This window comes from Ambystoma mexicanum, chromosome 9 (assembly GCF_040938575.1).
Source record: "Ambystoma mexicanum isolate Mex_15411 chromosome 9, UKY_AmexF1_1, whole genome shotgun sequence".
Classification (NCBI taxonomy): domain Eukaryota; kingdom Metazoa; phylum Chordata; class Amphibia; order Caudata; family Ambystomatidae; genus Ambystoma; species Ambystoma mexicanum.
The window spans coordinates 980,271,546-980,290,396 of record NC_090931.1 but is presented as its reverse complement, the minus strand read 5'-3'; the positions used below and the strand labels follow the sequence as shown (position 1 = coordinate 980,290,396).

General features: G+C 44.1%; 1 protein-coding gene across 4 annotated transcripts in view; it reads right to left on the bottom strand.

Annotated features, from left to right (window-relative positions):
- The window catches only part of METAP1D (methionyl aminopeptidase type 1D, mitochondrial), a 1,748,106-nt gene that overhangs the window by 1,359,335 nt on the left and 369,920 nt on the right, over positions 1-18,851 (bottom strand). For all 4 annotated transcript variants that reach the window (XM_069616211.1, XM_069616212.1, XM_069616213.1 and 1 more), the window contains exon 3: positions 16,873-16,920. In XM_069616211.1, the coding sequence (XP_069472312.1) occupies positions 16,873-16,920 (48 nt within the window). The remainder of the gene's footprint in view (positions 1-16,872; positions 16,921-18,851) is intronic.

The window sequence follows — 18,851 nt, the reverse complement described above, 5'->3', positions numbered from 1 at the left end:
GGCCAACCGAGTGTTGGGGAGCTTTGAACCAGCATAATGATCGCCTCCGGTCTTGTCATAGAATGAAGATTACCCAGGCTTATAGCGCCGGTAGTCTTGATTCTATTAAAGACTCGGCGGCGAGCATTATCCCTCCCGTACACGCAGGGCAATGGAAGAAATGTGATTATTTCTTGTAATATGTTTTTTTCCTGGAAGTGTATTATTCTGTCTGATGTATTCAATGAAGTATCTATGTCTGCGTATTCCCTCACTAATTATGTGTTTTGGTTTGATTCTAGGAGAAGAAGTCAAGAATACCTGAGGGAACTAGGCATCATGGCTAGGATGCCGGAGTAGGGAAGCGAGTGGAAGTCGATGGTTTCCGAGGAGTCACTGTTCCACGTTGGGAAGTTCAGGAGTTTTGGTTCAAATTTTTTATATCACATCAAAGAAAAAGGAAGAGGTTTGTACAGGATGTGATGCAAGAACTGTAACTGGGACTGGATTGGTTTCGTGTTAAAGGTCAAACTACAGGATCCTTGGAACTTCTGGGGAGTTGTAGTCCAGGATGACTGTAGTTTTGTGGTCTGTCTTAGATCTGTTTTAGATCTATTTTTTCAGTCTGTATTTTTTCTGTGTGTGGAAATTGGAAAAGTAGAGTTTTTGAATTGGGCTGCTGAGAAGTGGAATTAAAGAGTTTTAAGTATAATGCCCGCCTCTGAGTCTTTAATAGAATCAAGACTACCGGTGCAATAAGCCTGGGTAATCTTCATTCTTCTGGTCACCTATAAAATATAAAGTGGTTCATGTAACATGGGTAATACGTATTTGTAAAATACATTTATTAGTGCCTTTGTAGTGGATGGAAATAGATAAATGACTTGCATATCTTTTTTGTATGGTCCATGGATGCTGTTAATATGTTCCAATATCTCCATAAAAATTTGTAATGTCTTGGCCAACGATATCACAAAAGCAACTTATTTGATGTTAGGTTTTTCAGTTTGAGCGGAGTCCCGTGATTAGAGTCACAAGTGTCCTCGTATCATTCTATGAATAAGAGTATTAAATAGTTGTCAGGGAGATCAATAATAGATCAGGTAACTCATTTGAGTAGTTCTGAAAAGGGGATACTTACCAAAGTTAGCTACGCTGCGTGTAAGTTGTAGCTCCGGCTTTCACTCGTGTAACTGATTTCAAAATTGCCGCTATTAGTATCTGTGCCATAGCGCGGAGGTGATGTCATCGCGTATGACGTCATTAATGTAAACACAGTATTGTGACCGTACTACGGATGCTCAATGATTTCAAAGTCATAATATGAAAAAAAGTAGGAAAGATGTACACAAATGTCTAAGATCTGTGTAGGTCAATGTTGTAAATGATGTAGATCGAAAAGTATTGTCCAATTCATTTTTCGTACCTGGTTGCCAGAAAGACTTCGGTCCCGCCTATCTGTGTCAGGGATGTAGTTTCTCCTCTGCACCTCAAGAGCTATTAAACTGTAATTAATACCAATTCCCACTAAATCACAAGAAAACACATAACCATCAAATAACAAGAGTGCAGGGTAGATTTGTAATTTAAAGAAACTGGTACACAACCAAGATGGCTAAAACCAAAGCACTAGTCTCATTCCATCTAGTAGCGGGCTATGCCCCGTAGTGTTGATATATGCGGACTAGCAGTAGCGTTTTCGGCTCCCCGACACCGCGTCTACATGGCGAAAGACCAGGTAGGGAAGCCTCTTCATATACGGTCCCTAGAGAGCCCGCACATTTGCAATGTAATTATACAGTAGCAGTGTGCTGCATTTTTATCATATTTGTTTAGTTTCTCTCCCCATCTTGTGTTCTTCCGTACACAGCGCTTGACAATCGCGCGTGATTGATTGCAAATCAGATGTTACTTGCATTTGTACGGGTTTGACAATGTTGGACCACAGATCTGTATTTTTCCGCTTTTGTGAATCTACAGAGGTAACCCTTTGTTTAAGAATAATGTTTAGAGCTAATTGACTGAATATATTGGATCTATTAGATACATACAGGTTTTCACTTTAATTGTTTGAAGTGACAAAGCTTTTAAGCATCTCTATAAGGGTAACTGCCTACTGGTAAGTGCCAGTTTCTGTATTCAGTATGCATGGTTGGCTTGATATGCAGAACCAATTGATATAACTGTTGCAGTAACTCTGACCCCAGTATTGTCAGTATAACTATTCTTAAAACTACTATTTTTATAGAGAGATATCCAAGTACAGAAGAGCACATAAGGTACATTAGTTAATGGATGCGGTTTCTGCCACATTTGAAGCGATTCATTGCCATTAAACCACCATGCTATGCATCCAACAGGACATTAACTAACTATGGTTTCTTTTATTTTTAATTTCCCTATGTTTTCTCTCTCTGTGTTGGTTTGTCTTATGTGACTGGTTTCTCTAAAAAGAAAAATGTTCGTTTTCTTTTTTTAATCACACAATGGAGTTCATATACATGTCTCCAAAATATATGATAATGGACTTGTGATATATGTTATGAAGTGACTTCCAGACTTTCTTGTGTTACTTCTTAGGTTTATTACACGAACTTAAGGACACAGTTACATGAAGGATAAATACATGAGAGTATGGACTATATCAGCGCTGGCCCCATCACCCAGGCAGGGGAGCTCTAACTGCCTCAGTCTGGAACCTTCAGATAAACACTCCACCTTCCACACAGTAACATTCCATGTGACATCACAGGGTCACAGCAAGACAGCATTACACATCTCCTTTCCTTACCACACACACACACACAGAAGGTCACTACACAACACATCTCCTTTCCTTACCAGACATACACACAGAAGGTCATTACACAACACATCTCCCTTCCTTACCAGACACACACACACAGGAGGTCATTACACAACACATCTCCTTTCCTTACCGGACATACACACAGAAGGTCATTACACAACACATCTCCCTTCCTTACCAAACACACCCACACACACAGAGGCAAAACAATAAAAAGTTCCAAATAGATGCAGTCTATAAGGCGTAACCAGATTAGTCGAAACGACCAAATACCACAGATCACATAGGACGCTGGCCAGACATCCCAAATCCATCCGAGTACCAGGCATTTGACCACTGATGACCCTAAACAGCATTACACGAGTACTATGCCAACAGACTGTCTGGAGAAAACGCAGTCTATGACACAGCAAAATATAGAAAAAATATCAAAGACAAAACGAAGGCGCTACCTCCTTTAATTATTTCTGATAACAATCCAACGCGACACTAAACTACCATGTTACCAGCCCTAACCCATATGGCAGAGGCGCTACCTCTCACACCACAGAATGTTCCACACGCTGGAGGCGCTACCTCCCTTGCGTACACTAAGGTCCATGCTCACCAGAGGCGCTACCTCTCTTCAATACAATTATTTGCATACGAACCGGAGGCGCTACCACCATCAAACACCCTGTTGACACGCTCAACAGATGCGCTACCTCACTTCAGTACTTGTTTTGCCACATTTACCCGGAGGCGCTACCTCCCTCAACTACCCTTTTTGAGCCACACTAACCAGAGGCGCTACCTCTCTCACTCGTGACCCATATACTAGAGGCTCTACCTCTAGGTACCACTACAATGTCACTCAGACCAGAGGCGCTACCTCATGTCAATACCAATCGTGACACATACACAACAGAGGCGCTACCTCATTATATTCACGACGTCAATCACACCAAAGGCCCTACCTCTGCGTGACAACCTGCCACATATTACCTTCATGCCCTTCTTTGTGCATCCATTACACAGTCAACCTTAACACAGGTATAAAACATTTTGCATTACATAGTTTTTAAATGAATTGTTATGACCGTAGTATAATGTAAATGCAAATTAAAACTATAGAACAACAAATGTTTCAACATTTTCGTCCTAAAAGTCCATGGCCAGGTTGTGACCCTAATCTGACATGTGTAACCCTACAAGTCCATGGCCAATCTTATGACCCTTAAAAATGACCACATCAACTTAAAAGTCCATGTTGCTATAGAGCGACTAACATAACATTTTGAGGATTTTCAGGCATGCTAGCACATTCTTCCGTTAGCACAGCCAGCAACATTAATCACTACACATTTAGTACTTATCACGGTTCACTTCAAACTGCATGTTAAAATAGCATAAACTTCCTAGGAGTCCATGGTTGAACACCCTTAACCTGCAAATCCTCCAAATGTAATTTCTATCTAACACCATACAGCACAGCATTTACCAAAAGTAAAAGGTACAATTCATGCAGGTTCGATGCTAAACCACATTTCACTATGACCTCAAAATGAATTTGTTCAAAGGATACATCTCTAATTATACGGTACTAAGAACCAGTTCCATATCTTCAACGCTTCAACATTATCACTCGCCATGTTTTCCTCGCTGCATCTGCAAGCCTAATTGTTGCTTGGAAAATCAGTTTGCTGGGTGACCCACTCTTCCAATACAGTAGACTTGTTATCCTAGCTCACCCGTTAGTTGCTCCCCGACGCCCCGGAGGGTGAGGCATTTCGGCTTGGTCTGTTGTGTACTACAAAATCATCCGACGTATTTCCAGCTACTGCTAGTCCACTCCAGACGACAGCAAGACCCGCCGCCACGCCGCGCATCTGATGCTGCAAGTCCTCCCCCACACGGAACACACTCACTCTGATTGACTCCATTAACCGCCACGTATTTTGTACGCGTCTTCCATACACACGGAAACAGATTGGTTACAATCCGTACTGAACGCTGCCACGTGACGCGTCACGCCATCCATTTCTGAACAGGTCCTTTACTCTACGCTTGAAGCTCTTCACTTCTGGCTGCCGCGTACCATCTGCTCGCGAATTCCTGACGTAGCTGTCCTAAGCTACGCTCGCCAGTTACATACGGAACCTTTGGCTTCATTGTTCTTTTCCGTCACCAGCTCCCAATGTAACCCGGGTGACGTCACCAGTCTCATCACTACAATGAAGCAGTACGGACCTCCTCCAGCCAACCACCACCCAGCCGGGAATTCGCTGTGGCCGGCCGACTCAGATCCCTGAGACAATGGAGGTAACTTTAAAACTTCCTGCACACACTGGCGCTCCTTGCATGAGTGATCACCATTTTCCCACAATAAAACTCCCGTCTGTGGGGCACACCTATAAGCCTCAGACTGCCGGGTTAGCTTTACTCTTCATTTTCTCGTTTGAAAATAGAGGCTCAGCTTCCTAGGACATCCCTTGATGTCCCATCTTCTCTTTGTCTCCAACATGCGCTCTTGATCCCCCCATGTGGGCTCTTTTCCTAAACCCCTGGACCCAGCTCTTCCTTCTAGGTTCAGGGCAGCTGGTCCCTCAGGACATGGGGCTCCACATATAAGACAGAGCGCCTGTAGTGGGACTTCCTTGCTCCTCCCCTCCTTGGCCCTGGGTGATGGGTCTCTTACTTGTATGTGGGGGCAGTGCTGACCACCACTTGTCCTCCTCTCTCCTGCCCCGCAGCAGGGTCCTTCAGACTTCAACTTCTTCTTATGTGCGCAGGTTCTTCTTGAAAGACATCCTCGTCGCCATTGTTATGAAGTGACTTCCAGACTTTCTTGTGTTACTTCTTAGGTTTATTACACGAACTTAAGGACACAGTTACATGAAGGATAAATACATGAGAGTATGGACTATATCAGCGCTGGCCCCATCACCCAGGCAGGGGAGCTCTAACTGCCTCAGTCTGGAACCTTCAGATAAACACTCCACCTTCCACACAGTAACATTCCATGTGACATCACAGGGTCACAGCAAGACAGCATTACACATCTCCTTTCCTTACCACACACACACACACAGGAGGTCACTACACAACAATATACATGTGACTTTTACAATTCAGCCTCAAAAGAAGAGCAGTGGCTCGAAACACGTTAGGCTGACCTCCAACTCAATAAACTGCATGCAATGATGCATGTAACATTTTGAGATTGGCACAGTGTGAATGCATCCGTTTCTATTAGGTCTTTATATTGAGGAGTATTAGGCAATATATTAACGCTATGCACTCGACCTCCTGCCATTTCTTTACCATTAAGTGTACCATGCGCTTGGGTCTCTAGTCTTTTTTGCCACAAACTTGTCTCAAGAACAAAACAAGACAAAATGCAGAAGGTCTTCCTTTGCACCCCCACAACCCAAACAGGCCACAGTCTGCTCCTGCCCCTGCCATTTCTGCGTAATATCCCTCAGCAGAAGCAGATTTAGGCGCACCCTAGTAAGTGCCCATCGGTCGGCCCGTCTGTCGCTATGGTTGAATGATATCCAATTTTGAAATAGATAGATGGGGCCTGTTGGATTGCAGAGCAAGGTCAATGGATTCGCGTTTTTTTGTAATAAGTGAGCGGACGGCCCTCTTGTACATACTCCTCTCTGCTATTGTTAACATTTGGGCCGGGCATTGTAAAGACGGGGCATTGACCAAAGAGACACATTCTGATATGAGTTTCAACTATGGTGTTTTTTGCCAATGGGGGCCCTGAAACAGAGATCTAATATTGTAATGCGTCAGAGTGGCTCTTGGATTTGAACAAATCCCCAACCAGTGCAAAAACGGTGCTTCATACCAATCATCACCTATATGGGTGATACCGAGTTCTATGTGCACGGCATAGTTAGAGGCGGAAAAGGGGAGACCCAACAGTTTTTTCAGAAAATCATTCTCTATGACTTCAATGACCATTGCGTTTTCAGTCCCCCACAGAGTAGCCCCACAGTTGATCACAGCCTTTGTTTGTGCCCAAAAGACTTCCATAATAAGACTTAGTGGTTGGCCTCGACACATTCATTAATCTTGCTATACCCCCCAATGCCCGTTTCATATTTGTACTTAGTCTATGCACATGGGCCATCCCCCTCCAATTATCAGAGAAACAGAGGCCTAAATAATCAAATTTACTTACCCATTGCTCATCATAGTGCACATTTTAACTGTTTTCCCTCTTCCAGCACTTGATGCCATCACTGCAGATTTGCTCGAGTTCATGGTGAGTTTTAGCTCTGTCATAAAGTCAATGTAAGTATTCATCAGATTGGGTAGGGCTATTGTTGTCCAGGCAATGAGCACGGTGTCGTCAGCATATGCAAGCAGAGGGAATGCTTTGTTACCCACCCACGGGAAGTCTACTTTTGTATTCACTAGTGCTCTGAACAGACCTTTTATGTAGAGAGTAAATAGTACTGGTGCGAGCCCACAGCCCTGGCGGACTCCAGTAACCATCTCAAAATAATCAGTGCATTCACCCTGTTACCCAAAGCGGACACAGGCCATGGTGTCCTCATGGAGCAACTTAATGATCCTTAACAGCTCAGGTTGACAGGACATGGACCCGAGCACCCGCCAGAGGGAAGCTCTATCCACCTTGTCAAATGCAGTGCTCAGGTCAATGAAGGCTAAATAGATCTGTTAACCCCTACCATAGACAGAGGAGGCCCCATACCAGATAGAGGTTCAGGGCCTGATCCTGGGTTCCCAAGCTAGGTCTAAAGCCATATTGGACCTCTGAAAGCACCTGACCAGTCGAAATCCAGTCTTTAACGTGCTGCAGAATTACCCACATGATTCAACCGATTCTCCATACTTCAAAACAATTTATCAAAAAATGTGATACTAAGCCGAACCTGCGGCACAAAAAAAAAAATGTTCACCCAAGAGCTCCCTTTTTACCCTTACCCAAATCCTTAGTCGCACTTTACACTTATTCACCATACTCGCCTATACCACAATTACCGCACTTCGCTTCTTTACTTTAATTCTACTTCTCACTCACAGAAGACAGCATCTTATCAAAAACTCTCGCCGGCCAATATATCCAAGATATCCGCACCACTCGAGCATACGAGGGGCGCAATGTTTGCACTACAGCACTGCTGCTCTTGCTCTCCTTTTACTAGTACGGCCTTCTCTACTAAAAGACGGTCTTTTCCTGAATACAGGAAGTTTTCCTTCACTACTTCGACAAACCAAGAAAATTGAGGTTGGGCGCCCCCCGCACGGCAAATACAAAAGAATGTTAAGGCTTTCTTCAGAAAGGAATTTACGGTTGGACTTACCCAAAGAAACACCCCCACCTTCAAGTGATGGCTCCAGCCAACCAGACACGCAAACTAAAGAGTAACAGGACAAGCTTCACACTGGGCGTGTGGGATAAGATTCCCCCTCACACCTCTAAAATAACAAAGTAGCTAAAAAATATATACAAAGAGCTTACAACACAAAACAGTTGAATCACTATAAAAAACATCCACTTTCCAAAACCCTGCAACCCCAACTTACTTCACAGCCACACTTCAAGTCTTCCCCTAGCCCCCAAAAAACAAAAACCTTAAGTCAAGGAAACCCCCTTTACACCCCTACTTCCCCTCTTGCTTAACACCCCTAACAGTGTACTCACGTGAACCCGAGGTGCTCCGATGTGGCTACTTCGTCAAATCGTTCCGCACTGCTAGCCTGTGGCACCACGTATCTGGCGAGCAGACGGACCTTTTACCAATATGGCGTCCGCACGGTGCACGGGAGACTGGTCCCCTTCGTGAGGTGCCGTAGCTCAGAGGTGTGGACAGAAGAACCCCAATGTCTCAGAATGCCTGGGCTCCTACCCGGCTTGCCAAATTGTAGGGGTGACCTTTAATCACCTTAACCCAAGACAGGCCCACCACTTAAGAAGCAAGTACACTATTGTACATAAAGCAAGTTTATTGCACAAAAGTTCTGGGGAGCAGTTGGATGGTGTTGCAGGACCAAACTAACCCAAGTCTCAACAATACAAAATCAGTTGGCAGTTTATATACCCTCCAGGCCCCCAAATATGAATGGACAAAACTTCTTCAAAGAAATCCCATCTTTCCCCATTTCTTCCATTTTTATTGGTCAGGCTTATCCTCATTATTATCTTCAGATCATATTTAAAACACACCTCTTCTTGGGATTCGTTGTAGTAGGTCCTGACGTCAGTACATGGCTACACATTGGTATTGAAAACATAACTCATTGCTAGCAAAAACTGGCCTAAAACTTTTAACTTTAAGTACGATTGCACATGGTTCTACTGATGTATTTCGGCAAATAGGTCTGCTTAAACAGGATTTTTCTCTGAACCACAGCTAGCCATTTCCATACCACAGACTCCTGGCACCTTAATCTAATTTATGCGGCCACATGCACCCTCTGATGACCTGGAAAAATACTTCCCTTTCGGACCCTGGCCTCGGCCTTAGGTTTACTACCACAGACCAAATGACTAACTTAATACAAAGGGCTAGATAACATCTGTTCCCTTGCAAGGACTGTGGACCGTGCCCCGTTTGTAAAACCTTATTACAAAGTAACTAATTCTCTTTACCATCAAGAATATCCCTGCCACTTTCGAATACCCATGTAAAGCACCCCCTGTATGAGTTTGTGTTTGTGTTGCATTTGCTGTTTTAATATTGAATCTTCCTACGTGATTCATATGGATTTGCAACACTATGCCAGTTTTGCTGTCACCCTTGTCCTGCCATTAGTAGGGTGTGCGTGTCACAGTATATTGCACGGCACACGCCAACTCGGGAACTCCTTCCCCTACTATTTTTAATATAGTATGCATTCTTTTGAGTAGGCCTCCAACCCGTCTCGCACCCAACATCCACAAACACCCCGTGTCACAATGGACTAGGAACCAGGCCGGTGTGTATCAATCAGATATTTATTAATTTATTATTTAATGAAAAAAGGAAAAAAAGGAAAATAATCAAAGTACAGCAGCCACCAATGTCGTGGCAACACAAAATGCAATGATCTCTACAAAACAACCAGGTTAAGATATCCTATTACAGTTCACTCAGGTCTTTAATGGAAAAACAGAAAAAGGAAAATTTTCCCCAAAGTGATAGCACCAACGGTTTGGCACTCCCCCCGGAACACTCAACCCAAACCTCAATTAAACTTGATTCCTTTGAATGGAAGGCAGTGGCAAGGAGTAGGAATATAGGGGGAACATCGGATTTCGGGTGAAGCCCACCACCACAAGATGGGAATCCAGCAAAGAAAGGGAAACCCCGTTTTGGGAGCAAAAGGGGAGCGTTTTGGTCATTTCTCACAACTGCTACGGGACAGAATAGAAGGAAATTTGTATTGCTTACACTTAGGAGACAGGTTTAGAGAATACTAATCGGCACACCAGGGCAAACATAGAAAAGAAGTGGGAAAATCAGTTTTGAGAAAGCAAGTGCACAGAGAAAATACAGTGGCAAATACAGTTTATACTGAGGTTTACAATGACAGGCAGCTCAGGGAAGGGATTAAACTTACAATAGGAAGGTCGGTTTTCAGTGACAAGGACAGAGGCACATAACAGGTAGACTTCTAGGCAAAAGGGATTGCTCACAATAGGAACAATGGTTTGGGTTTAATAGGAGAGATACAAATAGGAATTTGTTTGGTAATGCACACAATACACGGATAAATTAGTTTTTTCGTTACAATGAGAATAATTATTTTGAGGCAACACTTTACTTGCTATAACAATTAAATAAAAACTCCAGGGACAAGACGGTTGATTTCGAATTGCAACAATCATGAACCGTGATTTTCAAATGGGAAATTAATTAATTTACTTTAAAATAATATTAAGGATTTACACAGACAGCTGAGAGGTTTTTCAAAGGAGATATGAAATCGTACACAGGCAAACAAGAGATCCTTCTATGAAGAGATGACTGAATTAAACTGGCAATTTGGTGTTTTCAATAGGGATATTGGATGCACTGCTACAAAAATGAAGGGATTAAGCAATTTAGGGCTGGGGGTTATATGCTACTTACAAAGCAAACCTTAGTTTAGGATTCAGGAAAGCCAACTGGATCTCAGGACACTCTGGACAGATAGGGAAAGGGTCTGGTCTCTGCACTCTCAAAGTTGGGAAGGTTCAGCAGCCTTCTCTCGGTCCTCCTTCTCCTGTCTCCCTGGTTTTTGTGTGTCCTGAGAACTTGTACAGTCCCCCCTTATATATCAGAAATTACATCACTAATTTTACAATCTAGGGGGGAGTAGCCTGTAATTATCCCTGCCACTAGGATTAGACAGACAGTTACCATCCCTCTCTCCGCCCCTGGTCGGGATTGGTTCAGGGGAGGAAAGCATCATCTGTCTTTTCCATTTGTCATCCTCCTTTTGTTCCCCTTACAACTTTTTGGCAAAAACTAGTTATGTATCATAACTTAATAACTGTACTAGCCACTGCCATATCAAACATAGAACCGGTTTTCGTTAATCATGGGGAATTAGATAAGCCGATCGCCAAATCTGTACGATGTAGCATGGCCATGTGGTACATTTCTGTCATTTTCATAAAATGTACAACAGTTATGAATATGTTAGTTATCACGCACATTCCTAATTTCAATTTCCACCTTTTCATCAAATCTCATAATTGTCACATGTTCAGATCAGCCAGAAACCTAATCTAACTGGCCATAACAGTTCACAAAGTCCCAGATAAATGTATATCCTTAAAACTGCCTGGAAATCACATGAAGAATTACATAAAATTAAAATCAATCCTTAGTCTGATGACTGCGCAAAATGCTTAAAACAAAAAAGTCTTACTATTAATTGGGAGTGTGTTTCACATGTGAGAGGGCTGCATCATCCCCACAGCCATCTGTTTCCCTGGGTCAGCCTGCGACCAGAGGGTTCTTTAGGAGTCACTTTGAAATTGGCAGTTTGCTCTTTGAAGTGGGTGCTACAATGACTCACACCTTCTTGTCATGCTTCAGCCGCATTTGTCCTTCTTTGAAATCTTTGGGCTCCTGCCATCATGTCTGCAGAATAGGGAATTTTGATGCCCTCAGCAGCATCACATTTTATTGCGGGGTTGTTAGAGGATATGTGTGATATCCAGCTGGAGGTGGGGCTTGCCATTGTGAAGTTCCTGCCTCAACCAGCACCTGTTTTTCCTGAAGCAGTGTCACTTCACAGGTTACAGAAGTTTTTGGGGTGAAACTAATATAAATTTGCTTTAGTCACCCTCCACATCATGTTTCCCTGACATTTTCTGTGTGAGCAGTGCCATCTTTTTCCACTGGGGCTTTTTAAAGCTGTTTGATGTAACGTGGGTCACCTGTCTCACAGGAAGCCAAGACCAGTGAGGTAAGTCAACAGGTATGTTTATTCCATGTAGTTACGTTGTAGAGAAAGCACTGGTACATCCACCCAGCCAGCTCAATAGGTCCAAACGGACTCTCCTGGAACACAGCACTACAAACATACACCAACACTCCACGTTCCCTAGCAGTGATATGACAGAACCAGTGACCGAACACATACAGGCTCACTCACAGCAAACCCGCACACCAAATTATAACACTCCTCCCTCCGTACGCCTTTCACAAAAATTCAATGCAACACCACCAGCAAACACGTGTGGCCAGCACATATGAGCACCGCAAAAACCGAGGATAAACCCCCCTTGAAAACTGACCTTCATAACTAAATTCCAATCTCACTCGCACAAAAGCCACTTACCTGCCCGAACCACAGCAAAGAGCACCCTCCTCATAAAACACCACCAAAAAGCAGAACCACATATTGAAACCAGACCAAAAACTTGCAGCACACCAGAACCAAATGAATGAGAACAGGAATCAGTGTACCACAACTGAACACATAAACCAAAAAAAAAAAGAAAATGACAGCACAAAACCCAGAGCCCACCTGGCCACTCTGGAACTTGAGTGTACAAGAACCTCTAAAACCAACCTCCGCCCCCCCGAACATACTAGACAATACCCAATATGACCCCCGAAAAATACTATACAACACCTCAGTGCCCACAGAAAAATTCGACAGCACCTAACTGCCACCCCCTAGAAAACAATTAAACAGTACCAAACTGTCACTTCACTATTCCAAAATCCAAGACAGCACCTCACTGTTTCAAAAAACCACTGCAAAGCAACGTATTGCACTGAAAATATATCAACAGTAGAACCATCCTACCACAACCAACAGCAGCATCCATATCTAACTGCACTCTGCCAAGTTCTACACAGCACAGGATATCACCAGGGGACATGACCCTACAAACGAAAACAAAACACCACAAAACAACACCTAAAATCCCCCAACAGTAACCAACACCCCAGAAACAACAATTGCCATAGAAATTAGAACACACATATGGAGAACATGGTGCTAAAGTCCCTGCGCCAACCCCACACCCTCATGTCCATAGAATCAAACTCCAATGCAGAGCATAAGAACATAACAGTGAAAACACTCCACAATACCATTGGACCCGCACCCTCAAGTCCACGGCAAAACCCGGGGTAAAGTCCTAACATAACAGGCCACAGACATAAAAACAACGATATACTTCAACCATAATATACAGGCCTGACCACACACTAACATTTACCCAGGACCCAACCCCTTAAGACGCACTATGCCCGAGGCCATGACACAAATAACCATACAGGCCTCCCCATACACCTACCATGATTAAATCCTTGATGGGTTCTTCGTCGGGATGCAGGAGCCCCACAGATCTGGATACAGCTCCAGCAACCTTCTTGCCAGACCACCTCCTCATTGCAGCTTCCTCCTCCTTCCGGCGCACATGATGCAGGTGGCCATAATTCCAGTCACGCCCACCGCGCTCCCCGCTAGCTCTGTTGACACACCACTTCTTGCAGCTGCGCCCTCTGCGTTATTAATTTTTGCCAGAAACACACCGACTCCAGGACTGCCAATCCCTGATGTGGACCGCACAACCACAGCGTGTGCCCCAAGGAGCGCAGAAGACCCTCCAGCATCATGTTTTCCAACAAGGTGAAACAAAAGCTCACACACCAGCTGCCTTTCCGGAGCACAGCAGTTCCCGCCTACGGCGCTGACGATGCGTACCAAAAGAATGATGTGTTCCAGCTGGACACGCTGGAACGCAGGCTCCAGATGCCGTGACATCATCATTCTGGTTGCTGGCACCAAAGAGTCAATGACACAGCCGCCCGGCAAGACTTCAAAGGCTGCAGCCATACCTCCGGAGATGGGGAAGAGCGCCATCAACCAGCGCATACACAGAAGTGCAAAGGTCCTTTCCACGGGCCAATCCAAGCAAATCAGCTGTGCCCCTCTCCGCCACATCGAGGCACACCTCCCTGGAGACCCGATGAGAGCTGACCGCACGTCTGTCTGCTCTTCCACTCAACTGCCAGGAGCAACGACAGAATGCCTCTGAGCACCGAAACGTGCTACCCAGAACCCAAATTCCACGTGGAGATAAACTTGCTCCGTACCTTTCCTCGCCCCTCACTGATCGGGATCCAATATGCAGCCCTCTACCTCAAAGCAAACCACCGCAGCCCCCACCGGCACCTCCGTTGGGCAACCGGTCCACTCCACCAGGGCCCGTAACACAGCCCACCACTCCAGACAGTGAGCCACCTCAGCCCTTGCTCGACCGCTTGACAAAACGGTCTCAACGGCACCCCCGAGCCGTTCCTACCATTAGGATCGCACAACCTCGTGCTCCGCCAGATCCTCAGGGCTCCCCTGCAAGGACCCCGACCGTGGACCTCTGCTGATACTGCACCACCCAGCCTGCAGTAAGGACTACTGAATGGATGTCTCCTTGGAAGCCAGCACTTCCCACATGCTGCCCCTTCCCAAAAGCAAAGAAAACATCCTCATCGCCAGTGATGTAACGTGGGTCACCTGTCTCACGGGAAGCCAAGACCAGTGAGGGAAGTTTATTCCATGTAGTCACATTGTAGAGAAAGCACTGGTACATCCACCCAGCTAGCTCAATAGGTCCAAACTGACTCTCCTGGAACACAGCACTACCAACATACACCAACACTCCACATTCCCTAGCAGTGACATCACAGAGCCAGTGACCTCACACATACAGCCTCACTCACACCAAATTATAACACTGTTTTTATTTGTATCACATGTGCAGCCCGTTTTTGCTTTTAATGTTTAAAATACTGTCTTGCGGGTCACAGGATTCTTTGATTTATCCTTCTGGGGTGAATTTACATTGCTGTTTGTCCATAGATGATGATGGTTAGGCCCCTTTCCACAGGGTTTTTCAATTTTGTATGAGCACAAAAGAAAAGGCCAGGCTGTTTTTGGTTGCAGTTTATAGCTTCTTGCCATTCATGTGAAATAAAAGCAAAGCAAGGCCGTTTTTAGTTGCAATGTTTAAATACTGCTGTTCAGGTGAAAGGGACTTCTATTTGGGACCTTTAAATGCACCCCACATGCGCAACATGAATCCCTCGCAATAAAGGGGACCCTCCTTGACCACCACAACATTATGACAGAGACAAGAAGAGAGTTCGTCACACAAGCCGAGTTCCTATAGCTGATGAACTGTTACTATTAAGACACAGGTCACGAGAGCACATTAGGACCCCCCACGGAACTGACAAACAAAAACATGGCGCTGCTATGCTTCTGGCGTATATGAGACTGCCACAAGCTCGACAGCAATAAACTTGGGTCTACCTTAATTTGACATGGAATCTGAGAGAAATAGAGCTGACGAAAGACACAGAAACTGGTGACACACTCACTAGCTTGTTTGCCAACATTACTCATTTAATAACCTTGGCTCTATACGAGATCTTGACTTCAGAAGTGACTCGCCCTTTTCAGAAAATGTCTTTAGACTAGGAGGCAGAAATGCACACACAGATAGCAGCAGACCTATGGGAGAGGTGGCTACAATCAATCTGCCACTCTAGCCTGAATCGTACCCATGTTTACATGCAACAGAAACTGTGCCGTAAGTTATACTGAACACCACTAAAGATGGCCAAACTGGGTTATCAAGACAGACACTTTGGGGATATAATATCCCTGGTACCTGGCTGAAACAATGCATTTTTGGATATAGTGCAAGACAGGATGTTCTTCTTGACACCCACTGGATTTTGTTCATTGATCTAAATGGAGTTCCCTACATAGAAAAGGAACAAAGAATGTGGATGGTGAGAGGACTGTCTGTTGTGAAGGAATTGATCTAAAAAAACTAAAAGATCAGCTTTAAGAATCGAATCATGGACAGAAGAGATGCCCAACCTGGTACAGGTCAAAAAGATTGCTTTTAGGATCCAGGATAAGTATGCGTGGTTTCATAGAATTTGGAAGAAGTTCCTGAAATTTTAGGACTAGTTCCAGGTCCCACCTGCAAAGGATATTAACCAGTTGTTGACTGCATGCCTGCATGACTTCCTGCCACTCCTTTCCACGTGGATCATCTCAATGCCCCTCTTCTCCCACCACCCAACTCCTCTGCCCCTTTTCTTCCTCAGGCTCTCTGGAACTTTCTTCCCATTCTCACTCTAGATCTCTTCAACTTCCAACCCTCCTCCCCATGCGCCTCCTGGGCTCCCCTATGCCACACAAGACATGGGCACAGCCTGGTAAATTGGAGGACAAGGGGATCTGTCACTACCATCCACGGTACTGCTCCATTCAAGCCGAGATCTGCAGAGGTAGGAGAAGTATAGTTCAACAAGCTTGATATGCAAATTCCTGTCAGACACCCCACATTGAACTTATTGATATGGTTGTAATGTTTAAATAAATAATAAAACATGGCATTCGCAAGTTGCCACAACTCTTGTACTACCCAAAATTCCCATTTAATTCGAACTTCCGAAAGTATTAAGTACAATTCTCCTGCTTCAGACTCGTATCTGTATTACTGAATATGTACATTTGTGTCATTTCTCTGCTTTTGATAAGTGTGGCAGCTTCACAAAGCCAATCGGCAATGTCTAATAATGAACTGTACATTTTTATTTTGAAATGTGTCTTACCTTCCTTCCTGGTACTATACAATGATTTTCTTCTCAGATGTAAAGCCCCTGTTTATAAAACAGTGATACGGGAAGAAATTGTTTACTTTTCCAGCACTGGCAACATACATCATTTATGACAAAAAAACAAGCACGCATAATAAAAGTTTCAATCACTGTCAATCATTCCAAGTGAAATATACATAAACCAAAGCATGTGGTGTGAACCGTACTAGATTTAAACTAAACACAGAATTACCAACATAATAAACAACAAAACAAACAATTATAAGTGACTCAAGAGTTCCACGTTTGAAATCTCAAAAGGCAATTTGCAAAGGTGTGTAACCATGGAAACTTGACAGCCTAAATACAATATTCTGAAAAATCCTTATTTATTTGTTTTACTAAATAGGAATGAAGAGAAAACAGCTTGTTTTAAAGAATGCCGCTGCGCTTTAGCTTTTTGTTCACTGAGCACTTCTCCATTCTGAGCACACATTAGACGTTTTGCAGACTACATGGACACCAGAACACTGGAGACAGAATAATAGCAGGGGATACACCATATTTAATAGCCGTTCTGTATTTTTCCTGAGAACAACGAATACAGGGTATTCATAAAACATAAAAACAGCTGGTTTCGTGTACGAATGATGAGAGAAAGGGCTTCGTGTACATCACAACTGCCTACCTGCATCATCTTCCATTCTCACCCTCCTCTCCTTTCCTTTCGTCTCCAACATGGCTCCCCCGTTTATTCTCTCCCGTTACCCCCATAGTGACGATGGGGAGATTTACACCAAACTTCGAATATTTGGTTTGGTGTCAATTGGTAAGGACACCATCGGTTATCAACATATGAATACTGCAGTAATCAGATTGGCTACTGAAAACTCTATTCTGATCGCTGAATAACGATGTCTGGACAGGCTCAAAAAACGTCTATCCAGATGCCATGCTGGTGTTCGGATAGTTTTACACTGTTTGCAGACAGTACAATGAAAATAAGATTTGGGGGAGCATAATGCAGATCGGATGGGCAGGTCTGGTACCAGGGAGGGTAGGAATTATGTTCTTAAAAGTGAATAAAATGGGAAGCACTATGATGTGTCCCCATACATCCGCACAATTCCTTTAAGGGTGGAGAGTGGCAATGTTTACTATCACTATTACACTTAGGGCCTTGTCTTGTGTGTGTGGTGCTAACAGTAAAAACAAGTAGCCTTTTTTTCATACTTTTATTTAACGTTGTGAGGCCATAACAGAATGACGAATCATATCAAGGTAACGCAGAGGGCAATCAACCGCAATTACAGTAGTGACAAAACTATTAAGTCTCATATCTCCATCAACCCCTCCCGGGTGGATCCGTGATATATCCCCGCCCACCAATAGTAACATGATCCTATACATTTCACAACAAAGAAAAACGTGGTTGGGATTGCTTGTATGGAAGTATGGCGGTTTGTGAATGGTAGCTAGACATTTCCATACTTTACAAACTGGTCTAAGGAAAGGGCTGTGATCTTTTCAGCCTCCAATACATCCCATATTTTCCACCACCACATATAGAGGCACCCTGGGGGTTTTGCAATTACGTGCAATTGTTGTTTGAGCACCAACAAGGAAGTGAGTGAGGAGAGTTGGTAAATACCCAGCGATTAGATGTGTGTCCCCCAAAAGCTCCACCACTGCACCTATGGAAAACGTCATACCACAAATGTATTTGATTCTGGACAGCACCTCCTTCCAGAAGCGCTGAGCATTGGGGCAAGTCCACCACATGCACATCAAGTTACCCCTTTCTCCATATTCCCCCAACAAGACAGAGGGTAGGATGGGTTCACCTTATGGAGTCCAGTGAGGGGCAGGTATTTATCTGTAAAAAAAAAAATGGAACATGCATATATATGTACGTATCTGGACATCCCAAAGACTCCTCTTCTAATGTCTCATTAGAGCCTTTTAGGGAATTCTCAGCTTTCTGCACGCCCACA